Raw genomic sequence first — 25,817 nt, 5'->3', positions numbered from 1 at the left:
GCCTCCCCGACAAGGTCATAATTGGGCCCGTCACATGGGACGTGCATGTGTGTGTTTTTGTGTGTGCACGCCATTGTGATACGGGGACCTGTCAAAGACAAGGTCAAGGGATAATTTAATCATTAAAGACCGCTCTTCTCCTGTCTCCTCCTCGTTGGCTGGCTGACAGCTCCAGAGATGTCACACGCCATCATTTAGCTTGTGTGTGACTTTGTATCTTTTGTTGTTTGCCGTGCTTTTTGTATCACCGTCTCATCTGTCTTGTCCTGTGGGCTTGTCTTTGCGTCGCGTGTGGTGTTTTGTGCCATACTTGTCACTTTTGTCGCCATGGTGATGTGATGGCATGGGTGCATTGTTGAGTGATTTGAGAGCCATGCAGTCAACAAATGGAGTTGATTAAAACACTTGCTACGTTGCAAGTTAATTGTAGTTGGTGAATAAGTCCCACTAGAAGACACTTCATTCTGGATAAGGGTGGAATTCATATCAGTTAGTTTATCGTTATCAGAATCTGATAAGTTTACAAATGCGAAGTGAAAACATAGCTTGTGATTGCAGTTTAATGACTTTTTTGGGATCATTAGTCAATTTTGTGGCAGAAACGGCCCAACTAAGCTGATTTTTCTCAGTATGATTTTCATGTGATGTTAAAAAGATATATACACCAGTGACTTAGATGAAGCTGTTTCTTTAGCAAATTTAGTTCACATCCTTTAAGTTTTGTGAGACAAAAGTAAACTTGCTGGTGTGCGTTTGCAATGTGAATGTGTGGCTTAAGACCTGATGCCTTGTCCTCTACTGCCCCCTACTGCAGGTCTGATGACATGGAGAGTATGGTGAAGGTAGGTGCTCAATGTCCCCGTTTTTATCCTGATTAAGAAGGAAATACTTTCACACACACGCACACACATGCACACTGCCCTTAAAGGGAAGCTGGAATTAAAAAAATATATCATTAAAGATACACAATTAATCGGCATGGAGGTGGTACAAAGAAAGATTACCATAGATGATGATCACATTACAGAGACCGCCTACTTCAACTGAAGTAACGTATTGAGAATATGCGATATGACAAAGGCCATCTGCTGTCTTTCTCTTGAATTATTCACGCCACCGAGGACATGCAAATGATTACGTGCCGACCTGCAAACACAAAGGCTGTGAATTGAAACAGCGTTGGTGAGATAGCTGCGCACTTTAAATTGCGTTTTTGTTGTATTTGCTCAGTTCTTGCGACGAATGCTCCCTCTTGTGGTAGGCGAAAGAATCACTTAATTGTATGTGACTAAAACTGACAAGGTTTTAACATAAAATGAAATATTGTGAATAATAAAGCATATTAGCAAGAAGTTGTAGCTGTTAATTGCATGCTGTTATTTATTTATTTTTTTATCTTTTTAATGATTTTTTTCGGAAATATCAATATCAATGAACGGGTTTATTTTGATACATTTTCATGCATAAGACGCACGGCATCTTTTGTGTAAAATAGTTTATTGAAATTCTTCTGCATGTTTTTTGATAGCTTCAAGGCTCTTCTGCTAATTTAAGATTGGTTTCAGGAGATTTTGTTCGTCGTGCAACTACATGCGGTTTGCTTTGAGCAAGAGAAAGAGGAGCTACTCCTCCGACAATCGGGGAAAAAAAATAAAATTAACATTGCTAGTCAATCTGGTGACCGATGGTTGTGTTATTAGTTTGGCTCCAAAATGCCAACTTCCTCGCTCACCTCTGTCCATGCCTCTTCCTATCTTGCTCAATCTCGCATTAAAAGATGGCTACGTCATTTACCTCGTTGTCCCACAGACCGCAATGATATTGTCACGTTGGAAACACCGCCAGAAACGCTCAGCTCACAATCGGTGTGAACTCAGAATTGCGCTAGTAGGACGACATTTCCCACAGTTCTAATACACCGAAGCAGGAAGTCATTCTAGTTTTGGTACGATATAAACATGTACACCTGCATGTGGATGAGAACGTAGCCTGAAATTTTTTTAATTAAAGCTGGCATCCATATCTAAGGCATGCCAAATTACAAAGGCGCACGATTGATTTTTGAGCAAATTTGATTTTAAGTGTTTATTTTTTTTAGAGGTGGTTGTTGCTGTAAATAGTTTTGAGAACCGCCGGTGTGGAATATATCTAATCTGGAATAAAACAAAACTGTTCTGGGATGTTATGACATACGGATCCAGCAAACAAAAATGAATGACAAAAAAGAAAAATTCAAATAAATGTTTAATTTTGGCTTAGTTTCAGTGCAAACTAACCCTGCCCTCACTTAGGATGAAGATCTAACCGTTTTTGTTCTTTCTTCTCACAGATCACAGAGCTCTTTTATAAAGATGAACGCTTCAGCAAAGCGCACGCCAAACCAGCAGGTAAACTCTTGTCATATATCAGCGTTCACCTTTACAGCTTTGTTGGTTTGCAACTATAATTCAACTGAAACTAAAAATAGCCGAAGTGTGTGTGTGTGTCCACCTTCAGTCTCAGTGGCCTTAGACTGCTGCCCTGAAGCCTGTGTATATTTACGTCCAGGTGTGTGTGTGCGTGCGTACGTGCGTTGGAGTGAAAAAAGGCCCTTGTTCTCCATGGGCGGAAACTGAGCTTGGCTGCTGACAGAGTGCTGAGTCGTAGAAGTGTGCGTGGACGCTGTGTAAAGAGTGTGAGATGTCCACGTTAAGACATGTTTTTGGGAGGCGTTAATGTCGCTCTGCGTCAATGTGTGTATGGCCCAGTCCCCCCGGTGCTGAAACTGGTGTGTGTGCTGGTGCAAGCGATGGAGATTATCTGTGTCACATCCCGTTAGATGACATCTGCGAGCCTTGCTCTGACTGCGTGCGTGTGCATGCACGCGTGCGCGTGTTCACATGTGCGTTTGTTGAAATAGACGCCAGCCGTCACACACTCGCTCACACTACGGCCCCAAAGCAGCCTCCGTCAGCAGGACATAGACCAAAGTATAAACACACGAATGGATGCACTGACTGACGGGGTGGCAAATGAAATGTATTCCCAAGACTGCTACTCACTGTGCGTGTGTGTGTGTGTACACGTCCAGACACGGTCGCCTACTTCCTGTACAATCTGATCGACAGCATGTCAGAGAGTGATGTGCAAGCGCAAGAAGACAAACTGCGGAATTACTTCAACCAGCTGAAGGAGCAGGTACACACCTGCACACACTTATTTGACACAAAATCATTATAGGAAAAAAGCAGTTATTAGATAATACTGAATTATTATGGCTAAATATGGTTGGAAAATACTCAGAATGTTATATATTGACACATATATGAGAAGAATATGATAAAAATGTTACAACAAATATTGGAAGAAATCCTAATATATTACAAAATGCTAAAGACAAAAAAAAAAAAATACTGAAAAAAATTTAGGAAAGCACCATTTTTCCCCCCTAGGCCAAATACATTCACAGGCAGTACAAATCCTTCATAATGCTTCCTCTTGGAATAGTTATTATTTTATGTTCTTAAATGTTCAAAAACCAAGACATGGCATACGTTTCACTCAACTATATCACTTTGTACCGTTACTACTCGTCCTGACTGACATTTTGAATGCATTTAATATTTTCTTTTATTGAATAATACAAGAAATCTAAGATTGAAGAAAAAAATGTTCTGTTTTTCACATCCAAACTGCCTGTCAGCAATTGAGCTCAGTCTGCAATCCCGATATAAATCATGCAATAATCCACATCGTAAACAGCTTGCTGTTAACATCTGCAGATTTAAAAGTACAGTCTAATTAGAATTACTTTACCGCCTAAGTTTTGTTCTTTGTCAGTCGTCCCAAGAGCACTTAAATTCACCTTTTAATTTCCATCCTCATTTATGCTCTAATTTAAATGCAAGCTGCGTGACAGCCTCTAATTGGCCCTCTGCGTCTGAGATAAATTAAAGCTGTAACCAACTTAACCGCCGCTTCTTACTTATGGCTTCATTAATGTTCAACTCTTTTGCCCTTCAGCGCAAAGTCAACAGGTTCATCGCACGTTGTGCTTTTAACCTGATCTGTTGCGTTCATTTTCATTTCACAGAACATCCTCATCTCTGCAAATATCTACAGAGGCATCAGAAACCTGCTGGAGGCGTGCCACGTTCCAGAGCTCATCAAGGTACAAATGTCCAGCACTTTTATCACCAAGTCGCTGAATTACTTTTTTTTTAATGAATGTGCTGAACTACGTCGCGCATGCAGCTCACAAACACCAAGATTTACTGAGCAATCAAGTATGTGTCGCTTTATCAGAAGCCAAAGAGGTTTGTAGACACCAATTTGTGCCTCCAACAAAATTCAATGCAGCTCTGCTTACCTTTTGTTATGGGTGGAGAAATTCGCTGTGGGGGTGGCATTTTGTAATGCCTCCAATGTGGGGCAAAATCCAAAAGAACTTGCCTATAGGCACGTTTTCAGTAAATATTACAAAATATTGACTTTGTTTTTTTCCCCCCACACTTGGTGGATGTGCTGGCACCACAGTGAGCGACACTATTTTCAACATTTCCTCAATGTGGACAAAAAAATAAAGTATTACCTGATTATACATGTTTACCTTGTGTGCCTTTGTGTCAGGATATCATCGTGTTGGTAGACCCAAATGAGCGCTTGTCGAACGGCCCAATGACAACAGCGCCCCGCCTGAATGTAAGTGCGACAACAGTGTTACACTTCTTTTTTTTTTTTTTCTCCTCCTCCTGAGTAGCGTTGACCTTTACATTTGCTTACCGTCAGGGATTAGAGGGAAAAGTGTCATTTCTGGAGGGAAAGCTGGCCGAGCTAAAAGCGGAAAACAAACCTCTGGCTTCGATGCTGAAGCAAGTCATCCAGGCTCTCTCGGCTGAGGAGGTACAATGCGTTTATATCACTTTGTGATGGAATTCTTACATGCAATGACACCTGTGCCTCACCAAACGTGCGCATTTGACACTCGGAGCTCAAAAAGACATTTATATGGCAGATGTCGTTCAAAATGTGAACATATTCAAGCAGCAGCTCTTTGGCGCTATTTTAACATCCTGCAAAGCAATTAAACCTGAAACTTCCCGAGAGCTCACAAGTGATATCAAGCCAAGGGGTCCTTTATTTACACGCAACTAGTCCTACTTATTCAAAAGTTATTTCAATCCAAAATATTTTATTTTATAAGGCCCCATAATGCTGCAAATCCAACATTTGACCGTTTTGAGTTCTTTACAGCCTGTAAAATATCTTGAAACACTGTTGAGCTTAAGAATTTGGAACAGTAGACTTTGAGTTATTTATTGAATTTATTTATTTAAAAATTCTGTTCGCATTTTGAGATTTGTTCAATGACAGTTGAAATAAACTTTTGCGGCTGATAACTGGAAAATTATATTGACTGTCATGTGCATCAATTATTCATGAAAATTTGATTAAAATGTACTTCGCAAAATACTTTGGAACGCGGTGTAAAAATACAGGACACTCTCCCCATCAGCGCCTTTTCCACTTTACAGAACCTGCAGCGCGCCCTCGAGCTGAAGCAGCAACACGAGGACGAGATGAGCGTCGGGGCCTACGCCGTCCTCATCAACCTGTGCTGCCGCCACAACAATGTGGAGGAGGCGCTCAACCTGAAGAGGGAAATGTGCGTGGAGCATGACACGCACGCATGCACACACATTGCGTTGCAACCTGTAGGAGGCCATTTAAGTTGAACTTGATCGGTATTAGGACAGACATTAATGCAAGGTCCGGTCCCACTCTGCGACAAACACAGGAAAGGCTCCCCCCGTTTCCTGCAGCCGTCACCCGCTCCCCGCATCCGCATACAATAAGATGAGTTGCATTACCGTGAGTGGAATACATTAATCTCACAATGTCTCGCTCTCTCTCACTCTCTAGGAGTCGCCAGGACTCATCAGTGGGACTCGATGCCGCTAAATATATTGCACTTGTCAAGGTGCTCGCCAAGAATGGACGAGTGGAAGGTAAGCTTGTCGTTAGTGAGTTTTCTCTCTCACTCATCTGGTTACTCTCAACTTCCACATCAATGCACTAACATGACACTGATTTTTTTTTTCTTTTTCAAACTTTAAGAGCTCTTTTCATAACCAATAAACCAATTAAACCAATGAATGTACTGATTCTGGGTTGTATTGCAGGTTCAAACTCAAAACTGGTCAAAGCAAGAATTGTCGTGTTTTTAATTGCGTACAACACAAGATATTAAAGAAATGTGTCGTCACAACTCTAATGAGTACACTTCTCAACCAGGATTTGGGGTGATAGCATTCATGCCAGAAGAAGAAGCCGATTGGGTTAGTGTGATAACCTGCACAAAATAGCACACTTTTTTCAGTTTGTTTGACCAAGAAAGCGTTGGGCAGAAAATTCAAGTATAACAACAGATACTGATACAAAATATAGATGAAAATCTGACAAATATACTAACATCTTTAATAGAAACATGCAAATGTATTCACTATCCAAATTCAGGAACAATGCATTTCAAATATAGCGTAAAAAAAAAAAAATCACATTTTAAAATATTACACGATGTACCCAAAAAAAAAAAATGAAAATTATTCAGCGTAAATTCAAAAACATTTTTGCTTGTTGTAGTCAAACACAAAATTATATCACTGGCGTAGTTTTATTTTCCCCATCAAATTGTGCTCATTTATTTCTGTCACTCCTGTCTGGGACTGTTCCAAAAAACAAAGTAACATTGAAAAACCATACAAGTCACTTGCAGTATTTTATTTCATAATGTTCATTCATGGTAATTGGAAGAAAAGTGTGTAAATTAAAATGTGTATGCGTATTCGTGTGTGTGTGTGTGGCACCAGTCCGCCCGTCTCCCTCAAAGCATATTTTCACAATGCTACGGTGGATTTCCTTCAGCCTGTCGAGCAGCCAATTACCATCAGTGTTGCTTCTTTATTTTTTGCACACAATGACAGCCAAATGTTTTGCTTGTCTTTCCTCTCTCCTGTCCTCCCTCTTAGCACTGCCTTTCCACATCTCTAGATACACGTGCACGCATGCATATGTACACACACCCCTGCATCAGCGAGAAATGAGAGGGGGAAAATTACAGGACTCTGTGTATTTTGGTGGAATTATTGAAATCCGCCTTGATGCCTATGGCAGATCATGTCCACCAAAGTGCCTGAGTGGGACACACACACATTTGCATGTGTGAATTCAAGCAAAAGGCATTTGTTGGCCGCGACAGTTGGAGTGTCCGTCTGTGTGTGGCGGCTTGCGCGTAGGCAGCGCTTAAGCATTCGCCATTAGCCAGAGTACGCACATCGGGTGAGACGCTTGTCACCCACATTAGCACACTTGGCTAACCTTGATGTTAGCGCGTCCACCCCTCCTCCTCGCCCAGGCGCTGGTGGTCTTCCCGGCTCGCAGCAGATGAAGATGATGTTGGCTGGCGTTGTTGTTTTTATCACGGCACGTCTTCTACGGGCGTTTGCTGTCTTTTACTTGAGTTCAAATCATGCCTGTTACCTTCTTCACTTTTTACTTTACTCCTTGTCTAATCAATTCAATTACGTCTGCTGCTCAATTGCTGCATCGCCGTCTCAGCTCTTTGATCCTCACATCTGTTTTTACATGCCTTTTAATTTTCATCGACTTGTGGTTCCTGTAGTCTGATGTTAATGATTTTTTTAAACCCATTTGGTAATTGCATTGATTACAATGTAATAACTCATAATTATAAATACATCAAATGATGAATACGGGACAACACATTTTATTTTCATGAGCTAATTGCTAGGGCAGATGAACTTGACATGAGCAAAATTACGGGGACAGCTAGCCCATAGATTAAATTGTTTGCAACAAAGTAAAAATGATTTGTAACAAATATATCAAGGCTGTAACCCAATTTCATGTCAAAATGTCATCCAAATTCATGCAACCAAATGATTTTGGGCTTTTCAATGTTTGAGTCTGGCCAAGTCAGTCTTTGGACGTAAACCCCGAAGAGCGTGAATTTCCCAAAATAGGAGACACCCCCACTGGAACTGCCTCTCTCCTTCACTTGTTTCCCCAATCTCTTTTCAACTGCACCTCTCCATCACCAATTGTCTCTTTGACCTTCCCTTGGCCTCCACTGCATCTGTCTTTCTTTCCCGTAACCTACTGTGAGTTGGTACTCTGCATGTTTTCACCTGCAGTCCAGTCATGGAACATTAGATTGAACCACTGAGCTGTGTGATGTTCGGCTGCCTGTCCTCCTCCCTGTCTCCCGATGCGAGTGTGTGCGTGTGTGAGAGTAGTGTGGCTCACTTTGCTGGCCCAGATGCTTGGATGCGCTGATGGTTATGCATACTGGCTAGACGGATGGGTAAAAGCAGTGATGGATGCCGGGAGGTGCAAGGTGGTTTGAATGGTGGCCGGACCGTTCCATTTAGGCAGATCAACTCCGGACCATTGGCCTGGGTGATTAGCGGGTGTGTCACAGAGTGATGGAGAGTTTGGATAGGCGAATGGAGATTTAGTGGGGGTGATAAATGAGTGAATTTATCCACCAGCAATGCGCTCTTGACCATGGGAATTAAAGGTGAAATCAAAGGATACATCACGGGGAATGTATCGAGTCCCTTGGTTGTGAAAATCCATTTCATTTTGATACAGCTCTTGGATTTGATGTTAGATTTGGTTGATGAGACAAATATTTGAATCCGATATTCATTTGTTGAAAAAAAAACAAGGTTGAAATGGTTCGAAAAATAAACACTGCAAAACTTGACTTAGTTTAAATGCCTTTAGGCATATGTTTGTTAAACAACTTTAGTCATTTACAACATGTTAAAGCTTCTTTTAGAGCTTAGAAAATGTCATTTTAAAAGTCTCTCGCACAGCTGCATGTCTTATAGTTCAATGAAAACAAACATCTCTTAAAGGTTTACTACGGCAAATGGTTTTCTATTAGTTGTGAGTTGGAGTAGACTGACATTTATTGAAATTTTGCCAAAGTCTCTTACCTTACCTCCCTCTGCTCTCGGGACCTCTCCCAAAGTGCGTGTGACTCGAGGTGAAAAAGCAAACAGGCAGCATACTGCTGATTGGCTGCTACCGACTGCACAAGGAACCAATCAGATGGTGCTGTCGGCGGGCCAATTTGCTTCGGCAGGCAAGGCCACAAGCATAGCAGAGAGAGAGAGAGAGCGAGAGAGAACTGTGCTGCCGCGAGCCGAAATAAACCATCTTTTAATTTATTGGCCTTGAAAGTCCTAAAAAAAAAAAAAAAAGGCCGATGCTGATAATCATCAAAATGCCAAATATCGATAATCGCTCCGGCCGATACTCGGTCTATCACTAATTTAACTTCAATACGTTATAATTGACCCATTTTTTTTATCCTCTCCTTTCCTGCATTCAATTCTAGTGTTAAACTGCACAATGTTGGCGTATATAAGAGAAAACCTGTGAAGCATTTTTGATGAACACTTTGACTTAACTATGTATTTTTTTCCCCAAGGTGGCACTTGGTATAAAAAAAAATATATTGAGAACCACCTTAAAAGAGTTTTTACAGCAAGCAGTTAGCAGTTTTTACGGTTTGATTTTTAAATGTTAAGTCTGGTCCAGTTTACCCAAGTGTAAATTTTGCTGTATTCACACATGCTTTATTATCATCTATTCGTAGTTAAAAACACATTACCGGTATTGTATTTTGAAGTTGAGACTCAAACAGCGTACTCTGAGCTTCACATATATTCGCCGCACGTTCACGTCATGCCCCTCGGTCATGTTGTATAGATTAGTATCTGTTTTGAAAAGCGTCTGTATCGCTGTCAACCCATTAGCAGCTGTCTAAATAGATCGTAAATGCATCATAATTACTTTACCCTCGTAATACACACACGCATTTGTGCACACTCCCCTGTTCACTGTTCAGCCCCCTCCTGTGTTGGCCAGATGGGCGCGCGGTGTGGAAAATTGCCCTACATTTCCCTGGAAAATGGACGGGCCCCTCATCCCGTTTACAGAGGTCTTGTCAAGGCCACGGCTGGTTCTCGGCACTGCATACCTATAATTTAGCCCACCCCCTCCCTTCTCCGCTTGGCCTAGGCGAAAAGACAACCTTCGTTGTAGGGGTCCGCTAATTGTAGTCTCGTTTAGAATGCCGCACGTCGCAATTAGAGCAGAGTTGGCATTATCCAGGGTTGCATTTGCATCCCCTGCTAGGAGCAAAATGCTGCTTTTATATGAGATTGTTTTCCCCGCGCGGAATTAGCTTTATTTCAACATTTGCGCGCCCCACTTTTTTCTCCATCTTTTGTTTCATGTCCTGTGTTCTTTTGTTGATCTTTGTTCTGTCCGGGGGCTCCTCTTCAGAGGCCGTGGACATCCTGAAGGAGATGAAAGAGATGGACGTGGTGTTGAACGACAGCCACCTCACCATGCTCTTCCACACCCTCAACGCCGCAGCAGTGGCTCAAGGCGGCACCCTTGTGGTCCAGCGCCTCCAAGACACCATCTTCACGCTGGGACTAGCCAAACCCAGCGCCAATCTCTGCGCACCCCTGGTCACCGCCTACTTGGACAGGTATCGCCAACTCCCCCTTTGTTTGTGAGCATGTTGCAGCATTGTTGTGCCATATCCAATTGGCAGGTGTTGGATGCGTGTAAGTGTGTATCAGGGCGCATTGCTCATCCCGCCCTGTGATCATAGCCGAGGTTACATTCCGGTTCAGCGATTCAGACAGAGAGAGGATGTGGAAATTGCTCATTTGTGTGCATTTTTGTGTTCCCGAGTGCATGTGGCCTTTTTCTTTTTGTTTTTGACTCAGCAGCTGCAACCTCTCCCATGAGCCCCCGCCCCTGCTTGCCCACCCACCGCCGTATTCCCAAATTGCATTTATGTATGGAGTGTGTGTGTGTGTGTGTGTGTGTTTGTGGTTCTCTGTCAATGCAAAATACAGATGATTGTTATCAAACATTGGCGGCCGGGTCACTCATATTGGCCCGCCTCCTCTGTGCCGATGTGCCATTCACCCCCTGTGAATGTGCGTCTGTGTGCTGTTTTTCGGAGTAGCTTTTAAGTAGATCAACTCATTAGCATGTTAATTATGTACAGAGCACTAATTGCCAGATTTACCCCAGCCAAGCTGTTAGGGGACTCACAAACACACAGACGCCGTACACATACTCTCGTAGCGTGTTTGCCTTGGAAGTAGTACTTTGCAGGTGCTCCCCGGCCACTCTTGATTTTGGTCGTAATTCTGGCACAAGCAGTTGCCAGGTTCAATTGTTAATCGCTGCCTTAGTTAGATTAGTGGGCTAATTTACTCCTGGGTCATCAGCAGTAGACCCCCCCCCCCCAAAAAAAAAAAAAAAAACACAAACGCATAGCATTTAAAAGTCATATTGTGCATCAATTAAACGCATCTTCAAAGTATCCTTCAAATTACTCTAGTTATTCTTTTTTTGTTTTGCATGCAGTCTTTGGTATACAACAGAGTTCCATTCCTACAGCCTTTTGCAAGAATGTTTTTTTTTTATACATATTTCTTGTTTTAGGTTGTCAGAGCAGCTGGTAGCATATACCCCATGTATTTTACACCAGGTGTTACATTTCAGCACAGTCTGTTTTGGAACTATAAATCCTGATCCGGTTTGACTTTCCCACTGCAGGGTTTCAGCAAAACAATCCGTTTACATTCCACATAGGCTACTTGGAATTCGTCAGACCGATTTCCACCAAGTGGTTTCAATTCACCAGTTTGCGAATTCGTATGATAAAATCCTGACCGGTTTCAGTTTGCATTGTGTGATTTCTTGGATATCAGAACATAGTACAATTCAAATATTTTGATGCACTTCACATCTTTTGACTTCAGAGCAGGATGCAAGTTATACCGTTGGGTTGGTTTTATTCCAGCACAACATTGCATTCAAAAGTTGTTAAAAAAAATGAATTAAAAAAACAGTCTTTAGATGAACCGTCATCCCCCCCCCCCACAGCCGTCATGCCTCTCCACCTGCCCCCCTTTTTGGGATTAAGTATCAGTGCACATTGCATGTAAAATGGTTGGTAATGCAAAGTAGGTTCAGTTCTTATCACTGTGCAATTCAGTGGCAAACTTCAACTCCAACTTCCTCTCTTCCTCTGTTGTTTTCATTCCGTCACTCAGCGGACAAGCCGATTGTTGGGAGGAGGCAGAGGCAGCGCGCCGATACACGAGGACAAAGCAGGCATCAGTCTCGCCCGCGCCAGTCTGATCCGCCGCGTTGCTGCTTAATGACTTAATGAACACTTCTGCGGCAGATTAGCCCTTGACAGCCCATCATACGCGCCGCCCTGTTAGCCTTCCTGCCCGTCCACGCCGTATTGTCTGAGCTAACCTGCTACCACTCTGTTTGGCAGCAAGCGCAGGCTGCCACTTGTTCTGAAAGTGATTAGTGACAGAATGCCAATGAGCGGGGGGGAATGGCGGGGTGGCAGGACAAGGACATGAATAATAATTCCGAAAATCTGAGTTGGACTTGGTCTCGGTAAATACAGTGCAGAGCTACTTAGAGAAACGCTAGCTTGCTTATGCAATGCGTCAGACTACGCCTTTTTTTTTTAAAAGCAGATATACAACCCATCTGTTTGATGTGACAAATTATGTTCAGAAGCAGAAAAGCATCTCTCTTTAAGTGATACCTTGACTACATTTTGGTTGTCATTGAAAGCAAATTCATTATTCGGAATAAATTGTTCCAGATTCCAAACGCCGTCATAAAAAAGTGTACCAACAATAGCTTTAAGTGATGTTTGAACTTTAATTATAAGGGATCGTCAGCTGATGGCAGTGGCACTTTCTTATTTGTCGTAAGCAGTGTTGAAGTCATAATTACAGGAATATTTGTCTCTATCATTAGGTTTCAAATTTGTTTTTTTTTCAGACAAAAAAACCCCACTTTTTTCCAGTGCCGAGTAAAAACTCTTACTCTGCTGACAGTTTCAGCGGTCACCTCAGCCTTCAACAGAGCTTCCACACTTAAGCGTGACGTCTTAAAAACAGCTGATTGGGCCAAGGAACCTTCAAAATAAGGCTCCCCCGACCTGATCAAAACTGCGCTCCATCCCGCCGCAGCCGTTGAAGGATGGTGTGCCAGGTGTGCGCGAGCATGAACGTCCCCTCGTCCCCATTGACTGTCCTGTCTCCACGTCTTCTTATTTCGATGGCCTCTTTTATCCATCGTTAGGATTTCTTGATGCGAGTTTCTGATATGGTGATTGTCCCCTTCTCCCAGTCCATAATATGAATATGATTAGTTCTTCTGCTATAACAAGAAATTAGCCATAAAAGACCACTGCAGAAGAAATAATCATATTATGGACTAGGAGCAGGGGGCAATCATCACATCTGAAACATAATAAAACGCTGCCGCTATCATTGTCAGGAAATGTCTCCTCAAACAGCTGGACTTCATTTGAGCTTAATCAGTGGCACTTAAAAATGGTGTCAGGTGGGCTACCCCCCACTGAACATGAGTTTGAATGTGATTTGGTAATATTGAACACTGCCACATCCCGAGTTATAAGAGGGTGTGCACACTTGTGCAACCACAGTATCCCAAATCTTATGAATTTCATTGTACATGTCATAGGTGGAATTATTGGTGGAAGCTGTTTTGAAATTAGCTATCTTGGTCTCATTGTCTACATTTTTCATATCCACTGTACATACTATTTTGTAAATTTGCTATGACATTATGTATCATTGGCTAGGGAAGAACCCAATTTGGTGAGGGCCCAATTGTCGGGTTTCCTCCCCCCCAAGCATTCTGACAAAAATTCTGGTTGATGGCCACTGCGTCAGGTTTCTCATTAGCACAACTAAATGCCCTTCTTGCGCACACGTAACAGCAGGCTCGTGGTGTCAAGATCAGCAGCTCACCCCCTCGTCTTCCCCCGCACAAGGACAGTGGCTTGATAACAGGCCTGCCCGTCTTCGTCACACAAAAGAGGGCAGCAGAGGAAGCATGAGGCACAATTAGCTTCCTTGTCTAATCTTTCAGGTTCCCACCAGCAAAGCCCCGGTTATATACTTTTTTTTTTCAAGGCTTAATTGGCTGCAAAGTGGCTGACATGCAAAGCTGGGGACATTAACCGGGCTGTGCTGTGGTAAATGGCAATGCAAAGTGACATTTAAATTGTAACGGGGGTGTGTTATCCATCTTTTGACATGCTTAGCTCTTTTTTGCAAGGGGGTGGGAGGTAATTGCAATGCCAGGGTAAGTGATGGCTCTTTTTTTAAATGTCTCATAAATGTGAAGTCTAATAGTAGGTCGAGCTCTCGAGGAGAAAGAAAAGGAGTGTTGTATACCCAAAATTTCTACACTGTATTGTTCGATCACTCTTGAGTGGCATTGCTAATATGCTTGCCCTTCTTCATCTCCCTCGTCAGAAATTTATTAGCTAACGCTTGCCAGTTCCTCTCCAGTGGCACAGTAGGTGTATTCAAGGTCATACCTGTTTGCTTTCTGGTCTTTACTGGTTTTATTTATGAAAACACACGCACACACAAATCAACAGTCATCACTTGTAACGTTTAACTTCTCTCCTCACTCGGCTTCCAATCTCTTTCTGCTTTGACCTCTATGTGATTGACATGGTAATTACCCAATCAGCAGATTGACAGCAGCACTGTCACAACACCGCCAATTGAAGTGAAGTGGTCTCGTGCACCCCGTTCCCTCCCTCAACTTGTCTTCAGCTTTGTAGTCATTTCGTTTCTTTCTCAATCCATCCATCAGGGGCACTTGTCCCCTCCGGAAAATCTGCTGACCGTGGGTCTGCATGCCAGACCTTGAGTAAGCATGAACTGCTCGTTGAATATCACACCACAGCATCTCAATTGGATTCAAATGCGGACTTTAAAACGTTAATTTTGTTCTTTTTGAGACTTTCTCTGGTGGACTTGTTGGCTGCTTCGGATTGTTGTCGTGCTGCGTGATCCAAGAGCGCTTAAGTTTGAGGGCACAAACTGATGGCCGGATGTTCTCCTTCAGAATCTTCTGGTCAACAGCGGATTTAATTTTTCCGACAATCACAGCAAGTTGTCCCGGTCCTGAGGAAGCAAAGCAGCCCCAAACCATCATTCTGCCACCGCCGTGCTTTACTGTTGGCAACATGTTGTTTGAAGAGCACTGTAAAATTATATACAATAAAGCAATAAAATTAGACAATTGAGGCTACCTTAAAATTTTGCTTGAGGTTTGAACTCCCCTTTTAAGTTTACCTGTAAAGCATTTAGGTTCATCCTGAAATAGTGAAAGCAGAGTTGATCAGGAGGAAAGCCAAATAAGAGGTGAGAAAAAGGCGCGGGCAAGGACAAAAGAAGCTTGAAGTTGGAGATGAGCAAGGAAGCTGTCTCCTGCCAAGCATCACGCGCCAATGAAAGCCTGTCTAGAGAGACATTAGCCTCCTGCTCACCGGCGTGTGGGGGGCGGGGGGTTAGGAGGGTAGCACAATTGTGTGAGAATGATGTATTGGGGCCAAAAGGCCTCATCACCTGTAGCCGTGCTGTCACGAATTAAACGGTCGCTATTGTTGCGGCGGGTCATAGTACTTGAATGCGAGGGCACGGGGTTAACGCTCTGCATTTTCTCCCCACACATTCCCAAATGATTGCACATCTAACTCGCTCACTCTCTCCCTTTTCCTTTGTGTTTGTGTGTGTGTGTGTGTTTTTTGGATGGCTTGCCGACAGTAATGACCTACCCGGAGCTCTTGACGCAGCGCTAGGATGTCAGAAGCGCTACGGCCACCTGCCACGCATCCACGACATCATCGTCAGACTGGTGGAGAAGGGAGACACTGAGCTCCTGCAGAAAGGTCTCAAAGCAACATTTTTGTAGCCTTTTACCGTAGTTGAGGACATTTAAATGCAGGATCGCCTTTCCACATCATTTCACGTGAAAGGGATCATCCATCCATTTTGCAACAACCAGTTCAATTTGTCTTTTTTTTAATCACAGAAATTATATTTGCTTGCATTTTCAATTTTATAATTGGAGAAATCAGTGAATAAATCACGATTTAAAAACCACTCGCTAGAAATAAGGGCTATGGCCACGCTCCCCTCCCCTCCCTGCGTGTTTTGGTGGGAGGCACGTCAGAGACTGATCACAATTTGTCCATTCAAAGTCATCGTAATTACGTCAATCTAACGAGGCCGACTGGCCCCAAAATATTTGTGGCCATCTCTACTTCGGCCCACTTCAACCTCTGAACACATCACAAACCAATTGGCCTTTCCGTTCTTGACTTAAAAGAGAACGAACGTTTGATCCAAAATATTACGCTTTTATATTTTCGCAGCTCGCAGTGGACAAGAACATTAATATGCATTTGAATTTTGGTGGCGATTGGTTATCGATTTAGACAACACAACTGACGAAACAAGCAATATTACCTCACTTGCTGTGATGTCTGACATCTGAGATGGGGGAAAAAAAATAACAAGGCGAGCTCCAAAAGGGGGTGTGCCAATTTGTCATAAATCTCATCCGCAAAAAAGCCCTTAAATCACACTGAGATCTTTAGTGGATTGGATTTTTAGTACTGATGTCATTTTTACATGCATATCTATTGTATATATGTGCCAATATTCAGGTGGATCAAGTGTCCCTTTAATCAATAAAATCAACACGACACCCAGCCTGAGTGAGTTTTGAGAAATGCAGAAGTGCCAGAGGAAACAATGCTCGCTAATCTAGGATGTTTTGATCCTCTTTTGATCTTGTAGTCAAGCCACGGCCGTACTCTTCGTCCTTGTTATCATTTATAGGATGTTGGTCCTCATTGCCAAAGTTGAGTGCTTGCGTACCAAAATTTGCATTGGACATGCCTATAACAGTACTTGAATATTATATTTTCACCCAAAAGCCCTCTTAGCTGCTCTTGTGTCCGCTATAACCTCCTCCACCAAATAGTCTGTTTTCCAGGAGGGCTTTATTTAGGCTTTCATTCTGATCTTAGGCCGTTTGTTGGAGAGCGCACTTGGTGGCAGTGGCTTCTGTCTGCGTGCCAAATGATAGCAACAAAATGAAAGGATTTTATTACATTTTTTTTTAAACCCTTAACTCTCTTGTCTTCCTTCCTCAGCCATGGACGTGGTGAGCCAAGAGCGCGGAGAGATGACCATGCTTTACGACCTGTTCTTTGCCTTCTTGCAGACGGGCCGCTACCGTGAGGCCCGCAAGATCATTGAGGTGAGGTATCAAATCTCGTATCTGAATAAAAGTCAAAAGACTATTTTGCAATTGATTTTTAATCCTCAATTGCACAATGAATGTATGGATGGATAGATAGATAGATGTACAGATCAGAGGTCATATTAATGGTGAAAATTATTTTGAAAGGATTTATTAAGGTTTCATTTATTTTACAAAGAGCTAGCATTTGAACAGGGGTGTGGAGACCTTTTATATATGCATTGTGTACAACTCCAAGTCCAACACTAAATTGATGAATTAATCTGCTTCCCATATTTTTTGTCCAAACTGGTTTTGCATGCTAGCCATTTCTATTTTGAGCATTTTTTTTTATTGTAGGCCCTATTATAACCTAAATATACATATTACACGCGCACCTATATGCAACATCGCCTGTCATATAGCACATAGATTAGTGTAAAAGAGAGACATGCGGGCCGATAAGAAGCGAGTGACACGCGGATGAACTGTGTACTCACAAGCTGGGTATCGGCACAGGGAGATTTGCGAATAAACAGATCAGGACATGAGACATCAGAGAGAACAAGGCCATTATGTTGTCTCGACAGATTGACGAATGTCCCTGTTCAGCCCTCTCGTGTGCACTAAAAGAGGGATTTGGGCCTCTTGAGGATTTCCCGACCCTTTGAAGCGCTATCGACATGTTATTGTGTCTGTACGTACCTCATCCTACTTACAACAGCGTCAGCGAAATGCCAACAGTGTGTGTGTGTAGGAGTGGCAAAGCTTTATTACAGATTGCAGATGAACACACCAACTGTCAAGGCTTTTGGTGACGGACATGTGTTTGAACTGTCAGAGGCACACACAATTGTCAGGCTGAAGGTTCATCACACTCCCTCAGAGGGTATTGAAACATGCAGCAGCGTAAATAATACAGCGCCTAGGCGCCGCCTACTTGAAGAGTCAATGTAGATGAAGACATGAGTTGTTTGAGTTGTGCTGGATGTTCTCGTTGGCGTTAAGTCAATGGTTGTTATGTCACAATGTCAAGTAATGTCTTAGACAAACTAAACCCTCATTGGTTAGAGTTGGTTTATTCTCTGTGCTGTATTGGGACCTTTGTGTTTAGTATACTTCCCAGTTCACATTGAATGGCATGAAGTAGTTCCAATATGTGGATGTGAGCTTTAGAAAATTGGTTATGTTACAAGAAAAATAAATGGACGCTGTTCTTATACTCCACAGTCTCTTTAGACTTTTTTTTTTTTTTTGCTCCCCCCCAAAACGTCTCCTTAAAAAGCCACACACTGTACCGGTCACTTAATACACAAGAACCTTTGCATATCTGCGAAGAAAAAGTGTCATTAATTGGCTTTTTTTTTTTTTTTCCATTTTCAAATGTTTTGCTTCATTCGCAAATGAAACAACAACAATCAAATGAATCTCAAAAAGGTTTCAAAATCTCTGGTCAAGCCAACGCACCTCTCGGCCGTCATCTATCATATCTTTAATACTTAGGGCGATAATGGATAGTTGTGTTACACTCATTAAAGCAGAAAAAGTACTTAACGTGCATAGAAGCACACATAAGCGCCGACATCTATGGAGAGGGTGTCAAGTGGTGGTCCCACTGAGTGGTGGCTCTCTTTAGGCTGTGTTTGGTATAATTGGCAGCTGATTAATCACAGCTAATTAAATGTAATGATAGAGAAAGGTGGCCAATTTTGTGCTAAATGGTCATGGCTAGGTAGGGGATTGTCATAGGCCCTATAATTGTGGCCTGCGTGTGGTCAAGGTTAGGTAGCATTGCTCAAGAGCCACGAGTCGTCATGTGTTTTTACGTTTGGGAGAGGGGTTCGGCCATGCTTGTTTGTTTGTGCGTGTGTTTTAAGTGGTCAGGTTGATTAAAGGAATTAAAACATTACCACAGGGGTGAGATGGAGAGTTGCTATTAAAATGGAGTTCTTTCTTTTAGACGTACACACATTTTTCACAACTTGAACTCCCTGCGTACCGTATGCTTTTCATCCATTATGTGGACTAAAACAAGAATAGGGTACAAAAGCGAAAAAAATGTTGCCTTTGCAAAATTAATTAAAGATTAGGGCTTTGGGGCCTGAGGGATTCCAAACGATGTGTGTGTGTGTGTGTGGGTTTGCACATGGAGACTGACAAACAAAATCAAAAGGAGTTGAAAAGATGGAAACACTTGCACTGGGCTTTGGTCTCTAAGAAGATTAGACGGTTTGAGGGAGAGAGTGAGTGCGACACATTTTAATTTGTCCCTTTGGCTGCTCGGGTAAGCGCATAATGCCTCTGCCTGGGATGGAGGGATGGATGGCGAAGAGGAGAAGGAGCAGGGGAGATTTGCTGGAAGAGTCTGGGATTGAGAGAGATTGAGAGAGGAAGCAGCAGTGAGGGATGAAGCCTGACAATCTTTTCTTGACGGTGCTCCCATCAAAAAGGGCCAGCGGGGATTGAGTGCCGTTGATCCCCTTCCTTCCTCTCTCATTCAGATTAACTTTCTGGCTCATTCTCTTTTTTTTTTTTTTTTTTTTTTTTAATAACCACTCCCTGCTCTCAGATTACCTCTGAGAGAGAGACAGAGAGGGCCCAACCCTCGTTTTACTCGAGCACCAAGAGACAGATGTAATGCTGATTGCTGTTCTTTCAAAATAATCACCTTGTCAATCCACGTATCAGACTAAATCTGTGCTACACGAGCCCGAGATCAATCTATGTCAACCCGTATTCCACACTTCGTTGGACCATTTGCCATTTCAATATCATTGTGGCCTGTATGTGTCGTTGCTCTGCCCAAAACACAGGACTGTGTTTCAAATTTTATTGCACCTTTTAAACATTTTAAACCGGTCTCTTGCGACTTGCTTTGAGAAAGGAAAACAAAGATTACTTGACCTGTTCAAATCGTTATTAGCTCGAGCTTTGTGAAATTTAAAAGTAGACTCTAAAGGAAAGTGCTCGGGAAATATTATGAGCTTTGTTTCTCACTCAGGCTAGGATTAGTCATTTAAAAGGTGAAATATGAAGGCTTATTCGAGACAAGTGTTTCGCCTTTTTCTTTCTTACTGTACTTAAAAAAATATGAATTGCAGTACATTTGTCACCCAGTTACACACAATTGTCTAATGCAAAAATGAGAATCATTAAACAATAGACTATATATATATATATTTATATACCATTTTATTTTTTACCTTGTGCCTTTTTAAACTTGGCTCAATGAAGCAGCTTTAAATTAGATTATTTTATAACAGTATTTTCACATTCATTTTGAAGGAGATTGTATTACATGAAATAATACAGCAAGGTAATTATTGTAAAATTAGGTATGAGACACCCTGCACTAACTTGTTTTTTCTTGAGGTGCGGCAGTTGTTAAAAATGTATCATTTCTTTGCGGTCTCCAGAAAAGTGCAGCACAAACTATTTCTCCTTTCTTGCTTCTGAGCAGTGTCTAAGATTTTGTTTTATTTTATTTTATTTTTTTTTTGTGTGTGTGTGGGGGGGGGTAAATAGCTAGCCGTGGTGCTGTAATTTCAGTCTGAATTTTTAAAACACCATCGCCGATGACATCCATGGTCACACACGTGTATGTGCGTGTTTTTTTTTTCCACCCTTCCCCCTCATAGACCCCTGGACTGAGGGCAAGGCCAGGACGTCTGCAGTGGTATGCTGAGAAATGCATTGCCAACCAACAGGTAACACAATCATCAACACATTGAATCACAGATTCAATGCAGAATTCTGATCCAACTCACCATTTTGCTGCCATTAGATGGAGGTCCTGGAGCAGATGGTGGATATGACCTCCAAGTTATTTGAGTGCGACCGTGATGAGATGTACAGTTACCTCCTCCGTCTCTGCAGTAAGTCCCTCTTGTATACGCCGTCGTCATGTATGGGGACCTAAGAGGAACCATGGTGTGATTGCAGCAGTGCTGATTGGACTATTAAAGCTGATTGTCAACCTATTACAAGTTCTTTTATTGCCTACACGACTGCATAGACACAGATGAGTCAGTTGATCAGATTAGTGCCTTGATTGCCCTCTTGTCAGCGTGTGCCTCAACTCCAAAACCGAAATTGTAATTCTCTCATTCTTTCATTTTAGAGGAGACTAACGACTGGCAGAAGGCAGAGGCTGTTTGGACCAAAATCCAGGAGGAGAACGTCATTCCCAGAGAGAGAACGTTACGCATGCTGGCCGATGTCCTGAAGAGTAACGGCCAGGAAGTGCCCTTCGAGGTGCCTGAGGTAAAATCTATGATATAGCTTGCGCATACCCCTAACTCTTTTAAGGAGATTATTCTTACGAATAATAGCCCGAAAGCTCCTGGTGGGGAAAGGAATTGATGGTGAGTAGAGAAATATTGAGATTCCCAGGCGAAATGGAGGAATTTAAACACGCCCGAAGTACAAGTTGACACATAACCAACACATTAACCGGGGGAAAAAGACAACTAGTTAAGTTCAACCAAAACCGTTTTGTCATACGCCACTTCTGCTACATTTTTTTTTTTGTTGTTGTTCTGAGCATTTTTTTTTTGTGATTAGCGATTTATAGGCCTAAATCAACACATAATCACTGATTTTGCCATTAATTTTTATCATTTACATCGAAAGTACCCAACTCTCTACCTTTTCTGAGTCATTTCAATTCATTTTTGTGATGTGGTGACAACTGCAATGGCGCCCCGAGGTGCGCAGACCCCTGACAAAGCCAAACCATACATGACTAGTTTAGGAATGGTAAACAACAATGGTGACAACTACAATGTGCCCCGTCACAAATATTGAGCACCTGCAAGTATGTGAGAAAGTAAAGTTTATAATTGTGTATATATACATCAAGATATCAGCAAAGCACTGCTGTTGTCTCAATGATGCGCCTCAATTCAGCTCAATATACGTTCAGGCACCAAGATGCTAGACGACCACAAAATCACTGAATCGATGAGTTTTCCAGTGGATAATTGATAATAGTTCTGCAAACCATGTCCGATTACAATATTGAAAAACCAAGTTTGGATCTGCCCTGACTTGCCCCCCTTTTTAAGTGGACTGTAACATTGAACAATACCCAGAGATTTTATTCCATTCACAGTCGTACTGCAAGTAGTTATCAAACAAATCGTCTCAACTCTCTTACCTCATACCAATGCACGTCATTTCAATATCCAAACGTGAAGTTGAACAATTAGCAACCAGCTAACTGGATCACTTAAAGAGCATGTTGACCTCACCCCCTCTTGTATTTATCCAGAGAACCCCTTAACATGTAGGGGGAGCAGGACTAACCCTCTTATCAACGCCACGACACGCTCCACTTTTCTTTTTTTTTTTTTTTTTAAGCCTCTGTTCATTACATGAAGCAGAGCAAACAGGATTGCAATGTGGTCACTCAGAGCGGCTGGCTGGCGAAAGGAATTGCAGCTGCATGTGTGTGCGCAAATCTCTAATGCCCGACTAATTAAGCCAGCAGCTAAATGCCACCATATGGCTCGCTTGCTTGCTCTTGTATGTGCATGAAAGCTGTCTTAAAAAAAACAAATTAAGACTAAGATTTAGGACAACAAACCAAGCAAGGGGAGGCTTTTTGATTTGCTGAATATTTCTCCCTCTTGTCCTTGCGCCCCAAGCTTTGACGAGACAAGAAGTGATCGCTGTTGCCCCAGGCGATGAACTAGGTGACCCCAGGGGCGCTCTTGTTGACGTCCCCGCTCCCCGCACTCTTAACATGTACGCATCTCTTTGCCTCTCCCCCGCCGGGTTCCAGCCCTAATTTGCCCCCAGCCAATACAGCTTAACCCCCTCCCCTTGCTGCTACACGGGTGAGCGAGCTTCAGGGGACCCTGGCCCTAGCCGCCCCGCATCACACACAACACACACCCACACGCACATGGAATAAGTGCAGCAACTTGTTAGAGCCAGGAAAGCGTTTGCTGTGTTTTGATGGAAACATCAGCCTGAGTTTGAGCTCGTGCACGTGTCCGTGTGTCTTTTGCAGACTTGGTACGAACAAGCTGACAACATACAGCAGGTCAAACCAGAAACACCCCCCAGAGGTTTGGAAAGTGGCCCCCAGTATCAAATCCGTATCCTGGTCCTCTGCAAGAAGGGAAAAGCCAACGGTAAGATGCTGGAGGTTGAGGCCCCCCATGAAGTGTGGAAGTTACTTTGAGCCCCCTTTACATAGAGAGTGAAAATAGAAGGCTACCTGGCCAATTTATTGCGATTTGATGAATGTTACTGGTAGAATGCTGGATAAAAAATGATTAAGGCTTGTATAGTATTTGTAGGTCCAGGCAACATTGTTGGTCAGGTAGCTAGTTCAGTAGATCTGTGACAATTGTTCACCATTCAGTGGGATAGCTTAATATGCAAAAATACAAATAGGATAGAAACGTTCGTCTCAGTAGTTCAATTTAAAAAGTGAAACTTGTATAAAGATTCGATTAAAAATACGTAAAAATACTTTTCAGAGGGTCAATTCCTACCTAATTTCCTTATTCAAAACAACTTTAGTTGTTTGTCATATTCATTCTGTCATGAATCGACCAGTATTAAATGACTTTCACTTTTTGAGTTGAATCATTGAAATAAATGAAATCTTCCATGATATCCTAATTTATTGAGAGGCATCTATCTTTTCATTAACGTTTGTATGTTCCTCTGAAAACTGAAATAGTTAGCGATGGGTACTTAGCTTGAATGTCACCTATCCAGCCCAACATTCGTCTGCTCTTGTTTTCACTGTCAGAGGCCTACAGGATGCTGACGGAAGCGAACAAACAGGGTGTGGCTTTGGGCCCTGCCGCGTACGACCACGTGATACGCGCCCTGCTGGCCGGAGGAGCTTTGGAGGGCGCCATGGCGGTCAAGGACGTGTAAGTCGCCTCCCCGTCAAGGCTGCCAAAATTATTGATCGCTTTCCTTTCATTGATGTCCCCAAAGGAGGTTTTGTTTGTTTGATGAAGGGTGACATGAGACAAGGAAGAATCCATTCAATTTTGGTGTACATCTAAGAGACTTTTTCTCTATGAATAGTACATGAGCCATCATGACAAAATCCAGGCAAGGCCAAAAAATTCCATCCAGTGCTATTATAGTTTATACCAGATTCCTGTGCACACGTGTAACAGAATGAGTTATTGCGCTGTAGCCGATATGTTACCTCCGCTAGTCATCGGAGGTAAACGAAGCCTGATGACAACTGTGTGGTTTCACACTCCTATACCACCTGGATGTGTTTTATGGGTGGAAATACCATCAATGGTCTTTTAGTTAAGTAGGTAATATTGTACAGTAAATAGTTTATATCATAAATATCACGTGGTCATTTGGCATGAGTGTGTGTATGTAGGAGTGCTGCCAATCCCATCTTTTTCTTTTTTTTCTCTCTCTCTCTTTGTCCTTCAGAGGAACAAAAGCAACCACTTACCCGGCAATGTTATAACTAATTTGTACAGGAACAAAAAAAAAAAATCAACTCTGTGTTTTTATCAGCCTACATGATTCTCCCTCTCATGTTATGAGAAATAGTACTTGAAGAGCTGCGCATTACACGTGATAACCCATCTCTGCTCTTGTTTGAACTACTTTACGGTCTCCACTGTGCCGCGTGAAAGCTTGGTGGTGTTTTTATTTTTTTATTTTATCTGCGCTCGCGCTGAGGGAGTGGAATGAGCTGAGAGGAGAGTTGGGCTGGGGAAGACGATAATGGCGAGAAATAAGGCGATCAAAAGAGCAAAGTGGGGGGAGGACAAAAAAATAAAAGGCGAGGACGTCGAGATTTAATCACAAAGAAGGTTAATGAAGACGCTATAGGCATTATTCTTTGTGCGTTTGTTTGGAGGTAATCTGGACAGAATTGAGTAGCGAAGGGGGGCGCCTATAGCCAGATTAAGGGATTGAGGGTGTGGTGATGAGCAAGGTGATGGATTCATTGGCTGAAGTGCAAATAGGCCTAGAAGCAAAAGGTGCAGCGAAAGTGTGTGCGTGAGCGAGACAGAGTGTGAGTGAGAGAGCCTCTTGAGGTTCTCTCTCACCTGATAAGAGTAATTCAGACCCCACCACAGCGACCCTGTTCCCGCTGTGACCCTGTCGCAAGTGGCTCCCGGATGCTGCTTGGCCCCCGGCGTCACCGTGGCGATAAGGACTGCCTCGCCTGATGCTCAATTGGGCGCACAGATTAATCTGCTTGCAGGGCTCTCATAATAAGTCAAACGAAAAAGCTTCTGATTGAGGTTTTAGTGGCAACGAAATGAGGACGGCATACCCCGTCTGTGTGTGGGTTGAGGAGCAGATTTGGTAGAGCATTCATCTGCAAAATGACACCCCGACCACACATTGTGCATGTGCCCTGTGGCTCACGCCGAGCAAAACATCGCTTTCACGCTGGCATCAATCAAGCCATTGATGTCTGTATTGCTGTCTGTTGGGCATAAGAGGCTCAGACATGGCATCTATCACGATGCTTGCATTCTCTCTACTTTGTCCACGGGATTAGTTCCCCCCCACAAATATGATGCCTCCTAATGTTGCAAAGTTCGAAGACAACGCCCCAGCTTAGGCGGGGGGAAGGGGCGATAGAT

General features: G+C 42.8%; 1 protein-coding gene across 1 annotated transcript in view; it reads left to right on the top strand.

Annotated features, from left to right (window-relative positions):
- Positions 1–25,817, top strand: part of lrpprc (leucine-rich pentatricopeptide repeat containing) — a 53,063-nt gene that overhangs the window by 15,875 nt on the left and 11,371 nt on the right. The window contains exons 15-30 of the mRNA XM_088304913.1: positions 815–842; positions 2,330–2,387; positions 3,071–3,177; positions 4,073–4,150; positions 4,609–4,680; positions 4,768–4,881; positions 5,514–5,644; positions 5,902–5,987; positions 10,360–10,570; positions 15,729–15,853; positions 17,126–17,232; positions 20,853–20,921; positions 20,999–21,089; positions 21,335–21,477; positions 23,231–23,354; positions 23,984–24,110. Of these exons, the coding sequence (XP_088161039.1) occupies positions 815–842; positions 2,330–2,387; positions 3,071–3,177; positions 4,073–4,150; positions 4,609–4,680; positions 4,768–4,881; positions 5,514–5,644; positions 5,902–5,987; positions 10,360–10,570; positions 15,729–15,853; positions 17,126–17,232; positions 20,853–20,921; positions 20,999–21,089; positions 21,335–21,477; positions 23,231–23,354; positions 23,984–24,110 (1,671 nt within the window). The remainder of the gene's footprint in view (positions 1–814; positions 843–2,329; positions 2,388–3,070; positions 3,178–4,072; positions 4,151–4,608; positions 4,681–4,767; positions 4,882–5,513; positions 5,645–5,901; positions 5,988–10,359; positions 10,571–15,728; positions 15,854–17,125; positions 17,233–20,852; positions 20,922–20,998; positions 21,090–21,334; positions 21,478–23,230; positions 23,355–23,983; positions 24,111–25,817) is intronic.

The sequence above is a fragment of the Idiotropiscis lumnitzeri genome, chromosome 9, assembly GCF_059441095.1.
Source record: "Idiotropiscis lumnitzeri isolate Australia: NSW breed Sydney's pygmy pipehorse chromosome 9, RoL_Ilum_1.0, whole genome shotgun sequence".
In the NCBI taxonomy this organism is placed as follows: Eukaryota; Metazoa; Chordata; class Actinopteri; order Syngnathiformes; family Syngnathidae; genus Idiotropiscis; species Idiotropiscis lumnitzeri.
This window is presented reverse-complemented; position numbering and strand designations above follow the sequence as displayed.